The following is a 23,556-nucleotide window of genomic DNA, read 5'->3' as shown; positions in this document are numbered from 1 at the left end:
AGTTTATCAACGAGCCATGATTCTGCAACACTGATATTGTCAGTTGCAGATGGCACTGAAGTATCTCTGTAGACCCTGTCAATAACAGAAGGTTGTCCAGATAAGGTAACAAGCGAACCCCCTGCATCCGCAGGTGGGCTGCCATGACTTTGGTAAACACTCGAGGCGCTGTGGCCAGACCAAAGGGCAGTGTCTGAAACTGGAAATGTTGATTGACCACTGCAAACCTGAGGAAACGCTGGTGTGCTGAGATAATGGGGATATGCAGGTAGGCATCCTGAATGTCCAACGACACCATAAAATCCCCAGGCTCCATTGCCTATGTAATGGAATGCAGGTTCTCCAACCTGAACCGAGGAACCCTCAAGGACTTGTTGAGGGACTTGAGGTTGAAGATGGGCTGGTAAGACCCATTGGGTTTCTGCACCAAAAAGAGATTGGAGTAGTACCCCATTCCGCTCTGGGGTAAAGGAACAGGCACTATAACTCCAGCCTGGAGTTCCAGGGCCTTGTCCTGATCTAACTGAAGGCCTGTGGTGCAAAACCGGCTGGGATGCCTTCGGCGGAAGGAGAGGGCGTACCCCCGAGAGACCACTTCTCTCACCCAAGTGTCCATGGTAGTCAGATAGCAGTACTGGGCAAACTGAAGAAGTCTGCCTCCCACTATGGGGTCCCCCAAGGGGAGACCCGTCCCGTCAGGCTGACAGCTTATCGTCAGATTTGGGAGTAGGACGTCTTGTACTCCAAGCCTGGTTCTTTGGCTTGGCAGATTTCTTGACACCTGACGGTCTTGGGAAGGACTGTACTTTGGACTTACCCTGGACACTATAGAGCTGAAAGGATGAAGTACCAGACCCTGATGGGACTGCAGCCGAGGGCAGACACGCAGATTTAGCTGCTGCCAATGTGCCCACAATTTTGTCCAGTCAGGGCCAAACAGGACCTGGCCATTAAAGGGCAAGCATTCCAATCCCTTCTTGGAGTCTGCATCCGCTCTCCAAGAGCGCAACCACAGGGAGCGGCGAGCCGCTACTGCTGCCGAAGAAATTCTGGAATTGAGGAGACCTATATCTAAGGCTACCTCATTAATGGCTGAGTCTCTGAGATTGCTCACTAACTCCAACTGTTCAGCTGAAGAGTCAGTGTCCAGAGATGCCTCCAAGTTATCTGCCCAGCGCTCAATGGCTCTGGCTACACAGCACACGGCCATAGCCGGTCTGGAAGCCCCACCAGCAAGGGAATAAATGGATTTTAGGAAATTTCCACCTTGCAATCCTTAACATCCTTCAAGGAGGATATGGGCAATGTCGCACTCCTCACTAGGCGTGTAACATGAGAATCCACCTGTGGAGGAGTTTCCCATTTGGAAAAGTAATTATCCGCAAAGGGGTATGCAAAGGCCAAGCGTCTTTGAGGCTGGAACCGCTTACCCGGAGTTTTCCATGCCTCCTCTAAGTGGTCCACTAACTGACCAGATAGAGGAAATACAGTGGCATCTCCCTTAATATCCTTAAAGAAGGCGTATTTGGATTTAGCCACGGGAGGATCCTCATCCTCAATAACCAAGGCCGCACGGAGTGCCCGTATTAGGCTGGGTATAAAGACTTTAGATTTAGACTCCGCCTCCTTCACTCGAAGGGGCTCTTGGTCTGAAAAGTCAATAATCTGCCAGTCATCAGTGATCGCGGTGAGTGACAAAATATATGAGTCCCAGGGACCCTCCATTTTAAAAAAATGGGGTTCTACCTGACCATTTCTGGGTCCCATTGTAATTTATGCTTTAGAGCTCCACATGTGCCTCTCAGACCTCCCCTAACCCCTTACAAATGATGCCACACAGCCATGCCTGGCCTTTACACATTATGCCGCACATTAATGCCCTTTACACATTATGCCACACAGCAGTGCCCGGTTTTTAAACATTATGCAGCACATTAATGCCCGGTCTTTACACATTATGCCATGCAGTAATACCCCTTACAAATGATGCCACACAGCCATGCCCGACTTTTATATGTTATGCCGCACATTATTGCCCTTTATACATTATGCCGCACATTAATGCCCTTTAGTCCCCCTATGCATTGGCCCCAGTAGTAGTCCCCCCTATGCATTGGCCCCAGTAGTAGTCCCCCCTATGCATTGCCCCCAGTAGTAATCCCCCTATGCATTACCCCTATGCTTTATCCCTAGTAGTAATCCCCCTATGCATTACCCCTAGTAGTAATCCCCCTATGCATTACCCCTAGTAGTAATCCCCCTATGCACTACCCCTAGTAGCAATCCCCCTACGTATTACCCCCAGTAGTAATCCCCCCTATGCATTACCCCTAGTAGTCCTCCTATGCATTGCCCCCAGTAGTAATCCCCCTATACAGTGCCCCCAGTAGTTTACCCTCTATGCATTGCCCCCAGTAGTTTGCCCCTTATGCATTGCCCCTAGTAGTTTACCCCTATGCATTGCACCCAGTATTGGCCCACTTATTTGCCCTTCAGTGACCTGGGCCTAATGCCCAGGTCTCTCACACCTTCACTTGGGCGTAATGCCCCCATATATACCCACAGGCCTATTGCCTTAATTTATCCCACGGGCCTAGTGCCCCACAACCCTGGTGGTCTAGGGAGGGATTAAATAACGGTGGCCCAAAGTCGCCTACCCGTACGGTGGCAGAGGCTGTGGGGGGGAGCTTCGTTAGCTCTATTTCTTTCCACCCCCGCAGTCAACTTCGGTCCTCAGCTTCATTCTTCTGCCGCTGGCCTGTCCTGGCCAGTGGCGCCACCTCTTCCTTTCTTCCTCCTTGATCACGCTGTCTTCTGGCCTCTTGCGTGGCCGCCGGGACTGTTGCCACGCCGCTATTCTCTTGTCTTCGGGAAGTCTTCATTCCTCCCCTCCGCCGCCGGACTGACCTTTCCCGCTCAGCTGCGTCTAATTCAAGATGCCGCGAGTGGGCGGGGCTATGACACGGCGAGCAGTGATTGGCTCATCACGCCTGCCTCCTATTGGCTGCTGGACCACGAGCCGTGTTTGGCTTGCGGCCAGTGCCAAACAACCGCCGCTTCTTGACTTCCAGGCAGCGAGCTCCGCTTAGCTTATACCCGGAGCCAAGCTTCTCCCGCCGCCACTGGTGGAAGGGACCAGGCGGTCCCTTCACCAGGTACCCGCCGCGGTGGCTTACCCGGCGCTGGGAACAAACACACTGTCCCAGCGCCGGGCACGGATGCTGTGCCAATGCTGGGATCAGACAATTGATCCCAGCACGGCTTTCCACAGCAGCAGCCAATGAGAGTCTATCTGACTCTCATTGGCTGCTATAACAGACAGCATTGTGTCTTTCTCACGGGGACGCGCTGTGCTGCAGCCAGCTGTCAGGGATTGGTCACAGCACAGCGCGTCCCCGGGGACCCGGCTACTTTTTAAAAGTGAGTCCCCATTGCTCAATATCGGGTAAAATACCCGCTGTAGCGCGTATTTGCGAACACTGTTCATCAGACGTCATGTCATCATCATAGTGAGCCGTTTGCGACAATAAAGGCCGCTTAGAAGGCCGCAATGGTGACTCCCCCTGTAAAACGTCGTCAGGTGCTGTACAGTGCTGGACAATTAATTCACCCACACATGCTCCTGCGAGACCTAGGGGGGCGAAAGCGGGAGACACTGGGGTGCCATCAACTGCCTGGGGAACCCCTGCATGGGTGATGAGACCACCGCCTGCTGCGATAACCCCATCTGGGGAAACGCAGGGGGCGTCGACTAACTGGCCCACAAGGGTTGTAAGTGCTTTAGCAAAACAAGCCCAGGGCGGTTCCTGAACAGGTTCAGTGACAGATATTGGGTGATATGATGTAACACACCCCCTACATATACCCTCAGCGTTCACATCACCCTCCGCTAACTGTACTTTACTTTTGGTACATTTTAGCTGAAGAGGATAATCACGTTCACTCTCAGACATGATGAGTGTAAATGGCGTGTATGTGACTCCCACACAGAAAAACACTTTTACTGTGAGGTAATAAACACCCTGCAACACCACACCGGAAGGGCTTTAGTAGAGAAAGAATAGGGATAGTAAAATGGCTGACAGAATGTGAAAGTACAGTCAGAGGGCCTCATTCAGACTCGCTCGCAAACGGGTCGATGTTTGCCTCTGCGCACACGCAGTGGCCGCACTGCGCGTGCGCAAGCCCCAGAGCGAGAGTGAAATTCTCTCGCTCTGGGGCTCACTACAAAAGGGCCGGCTGTCGATGGTGATCGACAGCTCGTCCCGTTTTGTAGGCGTGGCGGGGGGGGGTGGTTTCACAAACGGAGGCGTTCCCATGCAAACACCTGCCGTTTGTGGGCTGACCCACTGACATAACCAGTGAGCCGGCAGCTCTCTGGGGCTTGCAGTAGAGGAGACCCTACCGCAAGGGTCTCCTTGCAAGCCCCGATGGTCGCGATTTTCTCGACCATCAACCTGGTCGCTCACTACAGCTGTGGGTGGTGACCCACACCCTAGCGAGTGACTAGGAGGCAGACTTTAAAAAGCAAAGCGGCTGCCCTAATTCAGAGCGAGAACTCACATTTTGCCAGCGCCTCTGAATGAGGTCCAGACATATAGCCACATACAATGCAGAAATTATTTACCTGCACTACAAGCACTATGATCAACTACACAGACACAGAGCCTGGTAGGAAACGGTGCTGCATACGCTGACCTTATCGGAGGAGAGGTATGCGGGGGACCCGGACCACGATGCCAGCTGTATCATCATCCAGCAGCGTTTGCCACTTCCTAGAAAATGGGCGCCAAGGAGCTGAGAGGAGGCGGGCCCGTGGGAGGAGCGCTGACACAGCCCGCCAGACCGCTGTGGAAAGGCACTGTGCAGCGAGGAAGGCACAGGCTGTGAGACAGGGAAGGCTCGCTCCCCTGGCATGCTATTAACCCCTGGGACGCTGGAACGTATCCTCAACGCCGCAGCCCGCTGTCCCTGGTTGTCTAGTGGAAGCGTAGGATCAGTACCTGGCTCCACGCGCAGCCGTCCCTAGGGAGCCTCCTACCTAGAGACAATTAAGACTGTGAATCGGCGGGTGCCCGCCGCTTACCTGAATCCCCTTGAATCCGGCCACAGTCTGGAAATACCGGGGTCCCCGCTAGCTGAGACCCCTGGTACCCACCAGGATCCCCGGATCAGTACCGGTGTCCTGGTCCGGCGGGTGATGGAGCGGCAGCAGGGACCTCTAATCCGCTTGTATTTGCTATCCGCTCATATCAGTGCAGCAAAGCTGCCTTGAATAAAAAAACTTCAGAGGCTGTTCAATAGCCCCCCTCTGAAAAGGTGATCCGAATCAGAGCCGGGCACCTACAAAACTGAGATGCCTTGGCTCAGGGGCGGGGTATAGGGGAGGGACCCCAGTGCATCCAGGGAGGCTGAAAAATTAACTGAGGTGCCCGATGTCTGCCGCCATCACCTATACCCCAAGGTATCCTGTGGATAACCTATGGACACTGAAGTAGATATAAGAGGTGGAGCCAGTTCTTCAGCACCTTTCCTAGATGCTGCGGAACTACAGGACAGGCCATGGCAAACGGCTTGTTAATAGCCTCCGGCACCAGGCGTGTGGAGAACCCCTAGACAGCGCCCGGCACCCGGCGTGTGCAGAGCACCTGAACGGCACCCGGCGAGTGGAGAGCCCCTGGACAGTCCCCGGCATTCGGCGTGTGAAGAGCCCCTGGACAGCACCTGGCGTGTGGAGAGCCCTGCGACCCGCCGTGTGGAGAGCCCCTGGACAGCCCCCGGCATGTACAGAGCCACGTGGACAGCCCAAGGCATGTACAGAGCCACGTGGACAGCCCCCGGCGTGTGCAGAGCCACATGGACAGCCCCCGGCACCTGGTATGTACAGAGCCGCGTGGACAGCCCTCTATGCTTCACTAATATGCTCCTACCAATAAAAACTCAGTTTTCTGCACCTTTCCCCAGACTATCTACCCTTGCTCCCTCCCTACCTTCAAGTACTGCCTTCCCCTAATCCCCTCCTTTCCCCCAGTACAACCCCAGTTGCTATATACACTTTCCTCCTCCCTACCCCCAGTACTGCCTGCCCCTGACCCCCTCCTTGTCCCCAGTACTGTGCCAGCTGCAATCTACCCTTACCCCCTCCCTACCCCCAGAACTTCCTGCCCGAAGACCCATCTTTGCAGCATGGTCTGTACTTACAACCTCTATACCCCCAGTACTGCCTGCCCTTACTCCAGCTCTACCCCAACTTCTCCCTGCCTTTACCCCCAGCTCTACCCCAACTGCTGCCTGCCCTCATCCCCCCATAATAGGTGATAGATCCCAAAAGCAGTGGCTTAGGACCCATATTTTTTTTAAAGCAAAGGGTCCCTAGGACCCACAATTTTTTTCATTCATCTCGATCACTGGGTAGATAGTGTTTGATAAGGAGGGGTCAGGTGCAGATAGGTAGTGATGAGTATGGAGGGGTCAGGGAGAGAGAGAGAGAGAGAGAGAGAGAGAGAGAGAGTTTGGTAGCGAGGGATCAGGGGGTAGTGCAGATAGGAAAAGGCGAGTATGGAGGGGTCAGGGAGGTAGTGCAGTGAGATAGTATTTGGTGAAGTGGGGTCAGGGGGTAATGCAGATAAATAGTGGTGAGTATGGAGAAGTCAGGGACATAATCCAGAGAGCTATTTAGAGTTATGGTAGACTTACCTAGATAACTCCTCCTCGAGGTCAATAGGGTCCACAGGGATACCATGGGGAATATTATTGTTGGAGACCAGGCACCAAACAGTCAAAGCTTCAGCTCCCAGGATGCCTCGGGTCCTCCGTCATATACACCCAGCCCCTAGCCATAGGACTTCAGTTTAGTTAACAAGCCTCAAGGCAGGAGAAGGAAGAGCAATTGTACACCAGAAACACTCTTACACAGAATGAGGGAATATGTGACTGAAAGAAAAAATTACCCATGCAGCCAGGTGCATCAGGGTGAGTGCCCTGTGGATCCTATGGACCTCAAAGAAAATAAGTAATCTAGCTAAGTCTACCATAACTCTAATTTTCTTTTTTAGGGTCCATAGGGATACCATGAGGATGTTCTAAAGCAGTTCCCCTAGGGTGGGGGACGCCCCTGAGCAGAAAGGAGAATTCGTCGCCCAAAGGAAGCATCCTGAGAGGCAAAAGTATCAAAGGCAAAAACCTAAACAAAAGTGTGGATAGAAGACCACATGGCTGCCTTGCACAATTGTACAGCAGAGGCACCACAACTAATTGCCCACGATAGCACTACAGACCAAGTAGAATGTGCCATCACCATGCTTGGGACAGGGAGATCAGCCTGTGTGTACACCCGTAGCCATCTCGCCAGAGTCTGCTTATTAGTGGGTCATCCTCGTTTGTGAAAGCCAATATAATACAAAAAGAGTATATGGTTTTCTAACAGGGTTTGTGCGCTCCACATAGATACAGAGAGTACGAACTACATCCAGGGGGGCTTCACCTACAGAAAGATCTGAAGCCTGAAAAGCTGGAACTACAATTTCTTAATTTACATGAAAACGAGACACTACCTTAGGAAGGTAAACCTCCCTTGTACGAAGAACACCTTAATCCTGGTGAAAAATCGAAAATGGAGAGCGACAAGAACGCTGCCAAATCAGAGACTCTGCAAGCAGAAGAGATAGCGAGAAGAAAAAGTGTCTTCGCTGTGAACCACTTCAAATCTATCGAGTCTAGAGGTTCAAATGGGGGAGCTTGTAGCCCCTTAAGAACCAAAGATAAATCCCACGGTGCTACCAGTGGAACAAAAGGAAGCTGAACTCTCAGAACTCCTTGGGAAAACTAGGCAATCTTCCTCTGGAACCAGACTGGCAGTGCAGAAACCTGTACTCTCAAAGTAGCCAGGCGGAGACCACGGTCTAAACCTGCCTGGAGAAAAGCCATATCCTGGAAATCCTAAACACCTTAGGATCATATTTTTGTGGGAACACTATTGACCAAAAGAATGCCAAACTCTGTAATAGATGCAGGCAGAGAATTGGGGTCATATTTCATTGTTTCTGGGTCCCATTACATATTATGGGGGGGGAAGGCAGGCAGCAGTTGGGACTGTGCTTGGGGTAGGTAGCAGTTGTGGTAGAGGGGATTAAGGGCAAGCAGCAATTTGGATAGAGCTTGGGGGTAAAGGTAGGGAGATGTTGGGGTAGAGCTGGGGGGAGTAAGGGCAGGCAGTACTGGGGGTACGGTCTGGGCAATTGCGGACAGCAGTTGCAACACTGCTGGGGAGCAAGGAGGGGCCTATAGGCAGGCAGTGCTAGGGGTAGGGAGGGAGTAGGGGTAGATACCAGCTGGCGCACTACTGGGGCCAAGGAGGGAGTTAGGGACAGACAGTACTGGGGGTAGGGTATTATTAGTGAGGTAGGGGTGGGGGTTCTGCTGAAGTGTTATTAGTGAATGAGGGATGTAGGTGTGTGTGCTGCTATATGTTTTTAAAGAATGAAGGGTGAGGTGCGTGTTCTGCTGGGGTTTTCAAGAGGTATGAGAGAGTGTCTGGGTGGTGCTGGGGTGTTAATAGTGAATGGGGTGTTGTCAGGGTAGTGCTTAGGTTTTGAGGGTGAATGTGGAGGTGGCTGGATGCTGCTGTGGTGTTGGTAGTGAGCAAGGGTGTGTGTGTCCAGATGCTGCTAGAGTGCTGGTGGAGAATAATTGCTGGGTTGTACAAAACACTATTTCACCTCTGGGTGGCTGGTATGAACTTATGTCCCTGGTCCAGAGTGATGATATTGACTGCACTGCACCATCATCACAAGGAGGGGTGGGCCCAAACTACCGGGCCCGGTACTACTAGTGCGCCACCCCAAAATTAACTGCACTCACATCTTATCTGTATACAGTTGTAGGGCTGTACCACACTGGAAATCAGAGTCGAGATACATACACTTAATAAAAATAGGGCACTCACCAACTGAAAGGAAAAAGAGACTCCGGGTCAGTCCTCCTGCCGGCTGCCTGGAGCTGCCCTCCTGCCGGGTGCGTCCTCCCGCCGGGGCTGTCCTCCCGCCGGGTGCAGAGGCCATGGCCGCGTGTCCCTGTAGTGCACTGCCGGGTACTGCAGCATCAAGGAAAGCCTGTCGCTGAACTTGCTGAAGAGGGCCAGGGAGACCTCAATCATTTCATCAGGAGCCAGGGGATTGGCTTCAGCTGAGCGCGTCCCCGGGGACCCACCTATTCTGCAAAAGTGGGTCCCTTGTCCTCATATTCAGGTAAAATATGCGCTATAGCGCGTATTTGCGGTCACTGGTTGGGTCTCTGGACCTTGACCTTGTGGTTGTGACGTGACGCCTTGAGATCTATATCTGGAAGACCCCATTTGTTTACCAGGAGATGAAACACTCCCGGATGGAGAGACCACTTTCCGGCGTGTTTGTCCTGTCGACTTAGAAAGTATGCTTCCCAATTGAGTACTCCCGGTATGAATATTGCCGAGATTGCCAGAAGATGACGTTCTGCCCAAATCAAAACCCTTGTCACTTCATTCATGGCTTGCGTCACTTCTTGTGCCTCCCTGATGATTGAGGTAGGCCACTGTTATCGCATTGTCAGACTGGATCTGGACCGGCTTGCCCTGGAGCAGGTCCTGTGCCATGACAAGTGCTTTGTATACTGCTCGCAGTTCCAGAATGTTTATTGGCAGATGACTTTCCTGATTTTTCCATCTTTCCTGAAAGGTGTGATGACCTGTCACTTCTCCCCATCCATGAAGACTGGTGTCTGTGGTGAGAAGCTCTCAAGTTGGAATCCAGAATGGACGCCCTTTGTTCAGATGATCCTTTCTCAGCCACCACAGGAGTGACAAACCTCTGGAGTAAGAAGGATCCTCTGGGACTTATCCGATGATACTGTCCATTCCACTTTGAGAGAATCAAACTTTGCAGAGGCCTGGAATGGAACTGAGCATACCCCACCATGTCGAAGGTGGATACCATTGATCCTAGGACCTGCATTGCTAACAGAATGGATACCCTTCACTTGCGTAGCAGACTGCGTATTCACAATGATAGGGCCACAATCTTGTCCTCTGGCAGAAACACCGTCTGTGCCCAAGAATTCAAAAGAGTTCCCAGATAAAGCATCTGCTGTGTTGGAAAAAGTGATTTCTTCCAATTGATGATCTAGCCGTGCTTTTGTAAGCAGGCTATGGTCAGTTGAAGAAGGTTTTGTAAAACAATAGGAGTCTGTGCCATTATCAGAAGGTCATCCCGATATGGCAGAATTCTGACTCCCTGACGCCTGAGATAGGCCGTCATTACTGCCATTATTTTGGTAAATACCCAGGGAGCCGTAGATGGGCCAAAGGGTAGAGTCTGAAATTGGTAATGTTGCTGGAGGACAGAAACCGTAAAAATTGCTGTAGGGATGGTATAATAGGAACTTGCAGATATGCATCCTGAATGTCCAGGGAAACCATGTAATCCCCCAGATCCATTGCCAAAATAATTGATCGGAGAGTTTCCATATGAAACTTGGGTACATAGATAGACCTGTTCAGGGTTTTTAGATTTAGTATAGGGCGATCAGCCTCATTCAGTTTCTACACCAGAAATAGATTGAAATAACCACCCCCTTCCTTCCCTGTTGCAACACAGGAACCGGGATTATTACCCCTGCCAGCAGCAAGGAGTGAATGGCTTCCTCAAGGGCCAAAGCCTTTACCGCATCTGCTGGAGAATCTGTGCAAAAAATCTTCTGGGGAGTATGCCTCCTGAAAGTGGGGGGTATACCCCTGAGAGACCACTTCTTGGACCCAGGCAACTGTTGTTGTTTGACGCCAACAATCTGCAAACTGAAGAAGTCGGCCTCCCACTCTGGGATCCCCCAGGAGTAGGCCCACCTCATCAGACAGAGGGCTTATCGTCCCTTAGAAGCTGGACGTCTTGCCCTTATATTCTGCGAAAACTAGACGTCTTGGAGAAAGGCTGTTCCCTTGCTCGTCCCCGAGAACGAAAGGACCGAAAAGACCTGCCTAGACTTTATAGTTGCAATAGATGGCAGACCTGCTGACTTTGTAGCTACCAGAATAGCTATTATTTTATCCAACTCTGCTCCAAAAAGTACTTTTCCACAGAAAGGTAAAACTTGTATCAGCTTTCCAGGATCTTAGCCAAAGGGCCCTGCCTGCCACTATTGCAACTGCAGATGCTTTTGAGGCTAAAATTCCAGCATCTACAGCAGCTTCTCCCAGATAGGAAGCGGCTTCCTGTTTATGGGAGATCTACATCATCTGTTCTCTGGCAGCATTTGGTACAGAATTTTCCAATACTCCCATCCATTCTTCAACAGCTTTGGCTACCCAGGCTCCAGCCATAGCTGGACTAGTAACAGCTCCAGATGATGAAAAGATCGTTTAAAGCCATGATTTCATCTTTTTATCCGTGGAATCCTTCAGGTAGGATGCTGACGGAATAGGCAATGTAGCATTTCTGATTAAATGAGTCACGTGAGCATCCACAGTAGGAGGTACCTCCCGCTTAGTACATACAGAAGCCGGGAAAGGATACAACGATGTTATTCTCTTATTCACATAAAAAGTTTGTCAGGGTTACCCCATGCCTCATCCATAAGCTCAGTGAGCTGTTCAGATACAGGAAACTCTGTTTTGACCACCTTCCGGTGGTGATTAAACACTGGCGCCTTCTTACTAAATGCTGGTTCATCATCCTGAATGTCTGGAATTGATTTATCCACCTTCACCAAAGAAGGAACATCCACTGTGGACAGATGGTCCTCCTCCCCTGAGCTAGACCCTGGAGAGGAACCATGCGCATCATCTGAATCCTCTGATGATGCGTCTGAATTCATATGTTGAGCAGACGGATAAAAAGATAACTTGTGCTTAGGAGCCTTAGTAACTACCGGTCTGCTACCAACATTAGATGGTGCCATACTCTGAATAGAATGGCCATAAACATCCTACCAGGAAGCAAACATAGCATGCTGTGGACGTCCCATCCATAATAGTGGGAGCAGCCATACAATCCATAAACTGCTTCATTACCTGGGACAAAGAGGATACCCAAGATGGGTCTTGTCCAGAGAAAGGTAAACTGGACTGGTGAGGTGGCTCATTATAACAGATGACAACACAAACCATCCTTCATGTCCTGAGGGGACAAATAAGCCATACATGGCTCCCCCTCCTGTATCCCTTTATCTTTTGACATGTTCAAATAAATGCACTAATTGTAATGTTATGTGACAGCCTACACAAAATCTTAATTAATGTGAAGTACCCAGAGAAAAACCACCACTCCAAGGGGATGGAGAGAAAAACAGTGATAGTCATAATTGACAGAAATAAAAGACAATGGCCCTGATTCAGAGCCGCTCGCTCTGACAGAGTGCTCGCTCTGAATCAGGGCCGGGCTTTTTTTTTGTTTTTTTTGGAGCGGCTTCTTGGCCGCTCGCATAGCTGTGGGTGACCACTCACAGATATAGCGAGCGGCCATGATGATGGTTGCGATGGTCAAGACCATCGCGACCATCGGGCTTGCGACGAGACCCTTGTGGTAGGGTCTCGTTCATCGCAAGCCCCAGAGAGCTTTCGGCTCTAACAGAGCCAGAAGCTCTCCAATGACATCACTTGTGAGGTCAGTGGGGCAGCCCCCAAATGGCAGGCGTTCTCATGAGGATGCCTCCGATTGGGCAGCCACCCCCCGGCCCGCCCACCAACGGGGGCGAGCTGTCACTCAACATCGACAGCTCGCCCCCTTTGGTGCGAGACCCGGAGCAACGGAGTGCCAGTCGCTGCCCAGGTCTCGCGCACGACGGAGCCACCATCGACCCGGTTGCGAGCGCTCAGCACTTGCGACCGGGTCTGGATCAGGACCAGTGTCATTAGAGCAGCTAGCAAACAGACACATACAATGCATATGTAATAAAATTACAATCGACTCTAAATCAACTACACAAACACAAAAGGAATGGTAGGGTATAGAGCGCACTATATCTTAACCAAGGGAGAGGTAATACAGGGAGACTGACCCAGACCCTCCTGAGACCACAGCTACAGGGCGCACTGAGCCTGGACTGTGAGCATCTCATATACACGTGGAGGGTAGGCGGAGCAACCCAGAAGCACAAAACTCTTCGTAGGGACTGCGTCTGGGTCAGGGAAGTAGCTGCCGGGGGAGCGCCTACCTCCCCTAAGCTGCGTTAACCAGCCGGGTACGCTGGTCTCGTGGCCGCAGAAGCGTCTGCTGCCGATCCCCAGTGGTGTAGTGAGGACGCGAACAATCCCGGGCCCTGACAGCATCTTCTTCTGGTGCGTCTCCGACAACAGAAGGACTGCCGCGCACGATTCCCCGTAAGCGAGGAATCGCCTTACCTGACATCTCCGTGCGTCCGGTTGCAGTCCAGGTCGCAGCATTGCTGCTAGCAAGCTTAGCCATCACATGAGACCAATATAATATATATTTGGTATTGGTGTGACGGAGTATGAAGCTTGATCAATACAGTACTCAGAATGCAAAGCAGGACAGTTAGTAAGAGTCTGCAGGAGAATGAATCATGACATGCTACATAATGCTGAAAACGTAGATGAATCTCCAGAGTATAATGGGACACCTGCTGGATTAAGTGCACAGTGCAGGACAACCCAGATGATGAATGCAGACTGAATGATGCAGGAAGCACTTGTATACAGGTACTGGAAACTGGTGCCGAGCATTTAATAAGTGCAAAAAGCTGAAGGCAGTGTCAGATGTAGGTGCACTACTGTAGAATGCAAATCACTGAAGGCAAACCAGATGGGTTGGGTATGAAATCCCAGCTGTCGGGATGCCGCTGCTCATAATACTGACAGCAGCATCCCGACACCCATAAGAACGTCTCTTAAGTATTTTCCCAACCCCTACCCTAACCACCAACTCCCTAAACCTAACCTTCCCCCTCCCCGCACCCTAATCATAATACTCCCCACCCGGTGCCTAACCATAACCAACCCCTTAATGCCTAATCCCGCTACCTAACGCTAATCTCCCCCTACCACCACCATACTTACCTTTGGGATGCCGAGATCCCGACCTGTCAGGATTTAGGCGCCGGTATTTAGACCGTCGGCATCCCGCACGCCGACTACATCCCAACCAGATGTAGATGCACTTTGGAAATGCAGATTACAGAAGACAGAATCTGATGCAGCTGCACTTAGCAAATGCAGACTGCTGGGATCAGATACAGGAACAGGACAGAAAGCTACTGCAGCCAGTAGACTGATCTTCTGATAAACAGAGTTGTTCTGACAATGAACATGCCAGCGGAGGAGATTAAATAGAGTGCCTATTGGACAGAGGTCATGTGAGCGTAACCTGGTAGGCTGATGTAGTCACATGATTTAACCCAGGATGGTGGTGCCCCCGCTGCCGTGGGTACTACCAGATGGAATTTGGAGATGCCAGAAAGAGTCTCAGGAACGCCAGGAGAGAACAGGAGTGTCATGCTTGGCGATAACATAACACCTCCGGACCCGGTAACGGGGGCTACGACCCCGATGTGACACACACATGCACACCCCTTTTAAACTTATGGGGAACAAATAAAAGGCTACATGAAATGTTGTAACTAAATAAAATGCTCTGTGGCTGGGGTTAGCTGTGGCCCCTCTGGTGGCCACAAACCCCCAATATCTGGGCCCATAAGTGTCTTATTAGCCCTGGTCCTAATGTCATGGTTTCTTTGTTTTTAGTGTGCTTTGATTGTCATATATGCAGTGCGGTTTGTTGGCAACTGATTTTGCGTCTCAGAATAATGTCACATTAACACTTGGGGGGAAATGTAATAGCCTGTGACTTGAAGGCATCAGAGAATGTTTGATATTTTATATTAGCAATCATGTAAATGGCAAATTGTTTGCCACATCAGGAAGAAACATCGCAGGCTATTACATTTCCCCTTGGGGGTCATAGCTAAGAACATTTATTAAACATAGCATACAGTTATAACTGGGCACCCTTATGAAACATAAGGATATCCTTCAAAAGAAGTAAGGATCAATAAGGATTGAGGTAACAATGTGTTTAAAAATGGGGCAGACTAGATGGGCCAAGTGGTTCATGTCTACCGTGAAAATCTATGTTTCTAACTATTATGGATGGATTGAGAATGTAAGTAGACTGTATTTGGCTCTCTACTGTAAACTCTAAAATAAAAGTATTAAAGCAGAACAGAGGGCATTGAAACCTCTAGATAAGCACACTTGAGAAGTTCCAGGGCAAGTGAGTTCTGCTCAAGTACTGGGCACTATGTGGTGTAGTAGAGGTGAAGGTTTATCTTCTAATGGCTCTACAGTTATTATGGACAGATAGCATTGCATATTGGCACGGGTTGGGTATAGGATGAAGGCGCTCGGGATCCCAGCGGTCAGATTACCGACGCCGGAATCCCAACATGGTTTAGGATACCGAAACCTGTTGGTCAGTATCCTAACCATCCCCCTCTCCCTACCCCTCCCTTCCTGGTGCCTAAACCTAACCTCCCCTCCCCCTAACCGTTACCCCAGTGACTAACCCTCCCCCTAACCTCGCTACTTACCCTCGGGATGTCTTCGTCGGGATTCTGACAGGTGTTGGAAATCCGGTGTTGGCATTGAGCGCCGGAATCCCTGCAGTCGTTATTATGACCGCATCCCCATTGGCACATCTCCCAACAGTCTCTCTCTGGCTTCTCCCCACTTTAAGGCTACTGCCTTCCTCATTTTCCACTCCTGCCATACGGCATCTGCCTCCCTATCTGAAACCTGCTTCACCGGCTCCAAATCCCCCACAGAATCAGATTCAAACTCATTATCTTTCCTAACAAAGCCTTAAAGCACTCCTAACCCCATTACTTCCCTAAACTCAGCTCTGACCACACTCCCTCCCGTCCTCTCGGCTCCTCTTTCGACCGCTGCATCACTTCCCTCGCGCTTGCCTCTATGATTTGCTTGGGTGCTCCACTCCTCTGGAACTCACTCAATTCACCTAGTGAATCACAACCCAACCTGTATCCCATCACCTTGCACATCCTACAGCAGATGTGTGCAACAAAAACTGTACACAGATAGTGATCTGGACCTACAGTACCTACTACCATTCCCAGCAGTCAAAACAGTTTGAAGGTATGCATTCATACTGACATTAAATAGATACCGCTCTATGTCGCTCTTATCAAAAAATTGGTGCTCTAAAGTCTAGAACAATCATAAGAATTACAGATACCTTATCCCAATAATAATACTATGAGACATGGGACCTCATTCAGAGGCGGTTGTTAGTTGCAAGCGGTCGCACTGAATCAGGGCGGCAGCTTGCATCCTGAACGACCGCCTCCTTGTCGATCGTTACGTTGTGGGTTACCACCCACAGCTTAACGACCGACCAGGTTGGTAGTTGGAATGGTGATCACCATCGCGACCATCGGGGCTTCAGACCCTAAGGTTGGGTCTGGGCACTCGTAAGCCCCAGGGAGCTTTCTGCTCTGATGGAGCAGGAAACTCCCCACTGACATCACTGATGATGTCAGTGCGGCCGCACACAAAATGGTAGGCGTCCGTTAAGGAACGCCTCCGTTTTGGAAACCACCCCACTGGCCCGCCTACCAAACGGGGCAAGCTGTCGATCAACATCGACAGCCGCCCCTTTGGTAGCGAGCTCCGGAGCGCAGGACAAACCATTGAATCGGTTATGAGCGCATCGGCGCTTGCGACCGACTCTGAATAAAGTCCATAGTACCTTTGTAAAAATGACTTATTCACTGAAGCAGGGCATCCACTATACAATTTTCTGTCAGATATTTGTCCAATCTGGCTTGCAGGAATGAAAACCTGGTAATGTATGGGAGCAAATGATAGTCGATCATATGGTTTTAAACACTGAAAAAAGGACAAAAAAAATTGTTACAACTGGTTACATTTGTGTGTTTTAACCAATTTGTCCGAACAACCATTTTTGGCTATTTTACAGTGTTTGTGAGCAAATGGACGATTGTCATTGGCTCCCATACATTACCAGGTTTTCATTCCAACCAGTCAGATCGGACAGATATCTGACAGAAAATTGTATAGTGGATGGCCAGCTTTAGACACTGGGGAATGCTTGTTGAATTATACCAATAAAGTATCTGGATGTATTTTCTGAATTGTGAATTAAATGGTTCTCAACGTGGGGCTTACTTGTAAGTATTGTATTCATTTAAGTGAAAGTTAATGAAGCTAACAGGTTAATATTTTTTCTGCCCTTATATTTAAAAAACTATCAAAACAATCCATTGCACCCATAATAGGATCACAAAGAGCTTGCTGTCTGTAAAAATGTGAAAACAAACTGTCTAATTCGCAGATAGGCCCTGGGAAAACGGTAAGCACGCATGAAAGAACAATCACGCACTATACAGACATTTTTAATATTTTTCATCCCACGGTTTTAGCAGTATCATATATTGTTAGGTGGTGCATGTTAAGACATGAAGAATATGACAATCCATGTTCTAAAATATTAACTGTAGGGATGGGCATCAAACATTGATGATTCAAAATCATCAATGGTTTATGGTCAATATCGAATACTTTTATCATCGATGGCAGAGAGCCATGGTTCTCTGCCATCGATGGATGTGTGGGAACAGTTTTTTTTTTTTTTTCTGAATGGGACGGAGCTTAGCCCTGCCCCTGGCTGAGCCCTGCCCGTTCCCCCACCACAGTGATGGCCATCAAGGGGTGCAAACCATCGATGGTTCACCATAGATGGGTTTTATGCCATTGATGGTGAATATCGATGGACACCTCTCCAATGGCCATCCCTAATTAACTGCTATAGTTTTACAACATACCTGTTGGCCAAAGCCCATAAGAAACAATTTATCCTATTTTTAGTGCCCTTTTCAGGCATTTGATAGTGGCTGAAAGGGCTCTTAATAGCTCATAGACAAGGACAAGACCTAAAATCAGACCCCACATGCACAGCCACTGAAATGTAAATCATAGTTTAAATCAAAACAAATAGGTTTCCTCAACAGAATAGTATAACAAAGGCATTAGTGTTGGCAAAATGTAAAAAAAAGACATTACTGAATACAATGTTTAAATAGACTGCAGTGAAATTCAAATAAATACACAAATCAATGGTCAGAGATCTGTCACTGGATAGATTTGTTCCGATCAATGATCGACTACTACTCTCTACCCCTTTCAGACATGAAAACCCGGCTCGGACCCAGGACACTGAGTATGGGTTGAAGCCGGGCTACCTCTTTCACTCAAGGGTGACGACCTGGGTTATTCCCAGGTCGCCACTCTTCACACCGAACCTGGGTCTTCCAGCATTCAGTGGACACTTGGAGGATGTCATCTCCAAGCACTACAGTCTCCAGAAATCAATTTCTTGTAGGCATGACCCGGGTCGCACCTTTTAGACTTGAGCCGGATCGTCAACCTGGGTTGCAAGTCCCAGGAAAAACCATGACAGCGACCAGGGTAGCGGACCGGGTCAACCCGAGTCGGACCTTTCACACATCTGCCAGACCCGTATCAATGCACGTTCACATGTATACACCCGGGTTTTTGACTTGTGTGTGAAAGGAGTATAACAAACATCTAATTCGGTGTATCTGCCACATTTCTCAGTGACCACTCATAGGTGTTTACTCATGAAGCAAACCAAAACCTACCGGAGAAAGGGAATATTACCTCCTCCTACTATTTGACAACAAGGAAATCACCCATTCTCCTTGCCTCCATGTATTTTTGCAAATCACCACATCCCAGGGGAAAACTGTGGGAGACAATGGAGGTGCCTGCCGCCAGGCTCCGGCTCTGAAGGGGCACCTCCTCCATTGTCCACAACATATTCACCCTACTTAGGGCTGTAACTATGTACCCGGAGTGTACCGTCACGGCCGCCCAATACATGGCATTCCTTCCCGGCACCTGAGAAGCCACCATGTCAAACCATCAGCTGCTGCCTTCGTCTACCTATAGCCTGTCTGCATGCGTACTGTTACATTACAGTGTCAGTGACTGTGACACCAAATTATAACTTGCGTCCGGGATGAATTTACGCCACTGCACATCCCCATAGCCTGCTATGGGGACAGCAGAGTCTGCACAATATAACAACCAGCAGACAGCTTTAGCCAGCACTTTGCCACCCACACTAGGTTGCCGATGCAGATGTGCGGATTGCTAAATAGTGACTCTTCTAAAATCCGAATTGCACTGAGAAGCGTCGGTACAGATTTTCAGTTCCGTAAGGGTCTTCTTAAAGTAGAAAATAATGGCCCTCATTCAGAGGGCGGCCTCCTGGTCGCTAGCTAAGCTGTGGGTTACCACCCACAGCTTTAGCGACCGACCAGGTTGATGGTCGTGATGGTCAAGACCATGGGGGCTTGTGATGAGACCCTAAGGTTGGGTCTCGGCAACCACAAGCCCCAAGGAGCTTCCTGCTCTGATCGAGCAGGAAACTCCCCACTGACATCACTGCTGATGTCAATGCGGCCGCCCACAAAACGGCAGGCGTTCCTTAAGGAACACCTCCGTTTGTGAAACCACCCCTCGCCACGCCTACAAAACGGGGAGAGCTGTCGATCAATATCGACAGCCGGCCCTTTTGTAGTGAGCTCCGGAGCGAGAAAAATTCTCTCTCGCTCCGGGGCTTGCGCACATGCAGTGCAGCCGCTGCGCATGCACAGCGCATAAACATCAACCCGGTTGCGAGCGCTCAGCGCTTGCGCCCGGGTCTGAATGAGGACCAATGTCCATACTGCCAGCTAATTTTTCTAGCGCAGGATTAAAATGGTTTATACCTTTACCCACTTACTTGAGACCATACTGCTACAGTTTGTGTATAAGACTATTATGCGAGTTGGAGACAGGAATAGTGTTGGGGGTAATACATACATACATGCATGCATCAGGGATGCCTAGTAGAGAGCCTGACTGCAGCAAGGATAACGAAAACAGAGAGGTACACCAGTAGAAGGCTATAGACTCTGCACAGGTAACCAGTTATACAGTATATGATCTGCAGCTCCCAACACTACAGTAACCATGATGACACGCTGCCTACCCGCACTAAGTATAAATGCGAATCAGCCAGCTGGGAGGCCCTGGAGATTACGTTATTGGCCGGGTCACTAGGCGCCATGCTGCCGGATCAATGCTGCAGAGGCTGGCGGTGGTCACTAACTCCGATACCCGCAGCCGTACAATCCAGGCCTTCCATAGGTACAGCATTACACACTGGCTAGTGTACAACGCCGTGACCAATCACGTGATCAGAGACGGAGCAGGCGCCTTACTGCGCATGTCCTTACACTGCACTGCAGCTACATGCTATAATGCACAGGGGACAGGTTCTCAAACTCGGTCCTCAGGACCCAAACAGTGCATGTTTTCCATGTCTCCTCACAGAATCACAAGTGAAATCATTATCTCCATCTGTAGATCTTTTAAAATGTGTCAGTGAGTAATGAATACACCTGTGCACCTGCTGGGTGACCTAGAAAACGTGACCTGTGTGGGGTCCTGAGGACCGAGTTTGAGAACCACTGCTATAATGCATTGCTACGCATCTTGATAATGCCGTCGGCGTCGTACTCAACGTTATTTAGTACTGTAGGACGAGGGAATCATTATTATGTCTGTCGGTTACTACCCAGTGTTCTATTAATATTGTTTCCATTTGTAACGCGCAACGGAATAATGCTGCTCTATAGAAGAAACTGTTCATGAATAAATAGAATTCATAAAAATCCTAGAACCCACTACAGCGCATGCATCATGGTTGCCGACTTTCTGGCTGTCCCTTCCCGGAAGGGAGCAGCCAGTTCGGCATGACAGGGCGTGGCAGGCGCAAGGGGGTGGGGCCAACCAGATGTAATTTTCAGGCAGAGCGGGGCGAAGCCACGTGATCACATCATTTTGGCCCCGCCCCCACTATACAATGCCGATATTACAGGCATTGTGAAGCAGGGGGCGAGGCCAAAATGATACGATTCACGCCACTGGCCTCCTCCTGATGTGGGGGTTTCTCAGGTAATCGTGGGGGGGCGGAGGCCACCGGGAAGCTTGCCTGCCTTACCAGGAGCGGCACCCAATTTTTGGGAGGCTAGGCAAGTATGGCATGCATACCTCCCAACTGTCCCACATTCAGCCGGACAGTCTCATTTTTAAGGGACTGTCCCGCTGTCCCACCCCCTGGCCGCAGTGTCCCGCGATGGGGGGGGAGCGTTGGAGGGAGCACATACCACTGCTCTGCAGAGCAGTGGGTAAGCAGGAGAACAGATGTGCACGGCTTCTGTTCACCAGTGTATGTAGAGAGTGGGGACAGCCCAGCATCTCGGCGACTCCACCCCTTTCCAACTAAGCCGTCCCTTTTTGCGCACGGGTGCCTAAGGCACGCAAACTGTCCCTTTTCATAGAGCTGAAAAGTTGGGAGGTATGCATACGTACCACTGAGTGTACGCAGAGATCGCTGTTGTGTACGCACTTATTTGAGATGAGGGTGGAAAGGCGTGGATGTTCCTGGGAGGTGGCCTGAAGTAATTGCAAAAAAAAAAGCTGTTATTGGAGTATCAGAGCTGTATCAGTGAATGTGGAGAAATGTAGCGCTGCAGCCACAGAGGACATGCTTAGAGAAAGTTTAGTTGGAGACCCTGCGCCAGCCATAGGGTGTTATACGTGTTAATGGTGATTGCAATGGTGCACCGATGGGTGGATTTTGTCAGTCCACCAGTGGATTTCCACGGTCCACGGACATTGAAAGTGAGCATCTTAGGCGTTGCAATCTCCGATGCTCACTATTTCAGAAGGCTGAAACTAGCATATGCATATTATCGCATCTGTGAATCCGAATGATATCGCATCCGTGCATGCACTAGCATCCACCTCTGCCTCAGGGCCTATGGTAGGATGAGAATTAATTAATTTTATGGTTGGTCGCAGTTTTCCCAGTATTACATTTATAGGCTAGTAAGTTGATCCAATTTAAAAAATATATATTTTTATGTTCATGTATTTATTATTATATCCTTTAGAGAGTGCCACAAGGGGTCTGCATCACCTTACAAAGTGTATGTATAGATACAGTCCAAACATAACAAGAACTCAAGTGCAAAACAATGCAGAATTTGGAAGGTACAAGCGATACCAACCTTGCTACTTATACAGTTCGTTATAACCACAAAAGTGGCACTGGCTGAACCTACAGCATACTTACAGACTTTGTATAAGTGCTTACCAGGCACAGCCCGCGGAGCTGCTGCAGGCCGGTTCAGAGGGTGGTGCCGGCTGTTGCCTTAATTAGTCCCCAACCCTTTTCCCAGGAAAGTCTGCAAGGAGGAGGTGGGGCTAAATGACACCTCTTCACGGACCCGCAAATTCCCCATTAAATCTCCCCATCCTGCCCGATTCACTAGGAAGTGAGCAGGATGCGGGAGATCTGCCTACACTTCCGGGGGGCTACCCGAAAGATCGTGAGCCTCCCACGATACATAGAGATAGATAGATAGATAGAGAGATATCTATCTATCTATCTATCTCTATCTCTCTATCTATGTCACAACAAGTAAAGGAAGTTCTTATGGGTGCTCAAATATAGATAAGGAAATGTTCCGATCATGCAGATGTCCAACAAAGACTTTTCTGACGTAAATCCTCAATTCCTGTAGACTATGTTAATCCATATATATATCTGGAGTTGATCAGTCGACTCGATTAGACTTGATATTCCCCCAAAGAATTTCATTAGGAAGTCACGCTCCCAATGCATATTTGAAACAGAAAAGAAGAATATAGTGTAAACCTTTTATTTAACAAGTCAAATTAGCCGATGTTCAATACAAATGGGTGCAAAGATGGACTCCTACCAATTTGTTGGAAGACAAAAGAGCCTCAATTCAGACAGTGGTGAAAGATGATATGACCCTAGTTATATCATCTTTAACCACTGCTTGGAGTGATGTGTACGTCTCCGCAACCAAGACAAAGCTCCAGAGGAACAGTGATAGAGCCCACTTAGGGGAGAGTAGTTTTAGTATGCTCTCTGTGAAACCTCTAGCTGTTATTTACCTGTAACCATATGCCCGTGTGATTAGTGTGAAAACACGGCACTTTTAGGGGATTACTTTTCGGGACACATGAGGTCCCGAAAAAAAAATCCCCGTTTAATGCTGGCGTCGGCCCGGACTTCAGGGCTAACTGAATAGCCTCTGGGGAATCCATTAGCAGCGGTAACTTTTAATACTGTCAATTACTCCCCTGTTATTGCAGTTGTAAAATAAGTGACAATTTGGCATTTATGGCAAGAAAAATAACATTGGTGCCAAGCTCCTGAAATACGGCACCGACCTTTGTCCATCCTCATAATGGGACCCACACACACAACGTTTCCTACCCCATGTTGTGCACAAAAGTATTTGTGGCTAGGAATGTGCAGGCTCGGATAGGTTCGAGTTTGCACGTTGAGTTCGGATTTTTCCCTTCAAAAAACGGAACTCAGAAAGAGGCAAAACGTCATCTTACATGGATGAACATCATCATTCCTG

The 23,556-nt window shown here is 49.4% G+C and overlaps 1 protein-coding gene across 2 annotated transcripts in view; it reads right to left on the bottom strand.

The window, feature by feature from the left end:
* The window catches only part of MISO1 (mitochondrial inner membrane subdomain organizer 1), a 62,514-nt gene extending 42,213 nt beyond the window's left edge, over positions 1 to 20,301 (bottom strand). The window contains exon 1 of one of the 2 annotated variants that reach the window (XM_088447647.1): positions 20,079 to 20,301. In XM_088447647.1, the coding sequence (XP_088303773.1) occupies positions 20,079 to 20,156 (78 nt within the window). In that variant the 5' untranslated portion in view covers positions 20,157 to 20,301. The remainder of the gene's footprint in view (positions 1 to 20,078) is intronic. The other variant, XM_088447648.1, reaches the window with a different exon arrangement.
* Positions 20,302 to 23,556: the final 3,255 nt, after the last annotated feature.

Source organism: Taudactylus pleione, unplaced genomic scaffold, assembly GCF_031769625.1.
Source record: "Taudactylus pleione unplaced genomic scaffold, aTauple2 ptg000436l, whole genome shotgun sequence".
Taxonomy (NCBI): Eukaryota; Metazoa; Chordata; class Amphibia; order Anura; family Myobatrachidae; genus Taudactylus; species Taudactylus pleione.
This window is presented reverse-complemented; position numbering and strand designations above follow the sequence as displayed.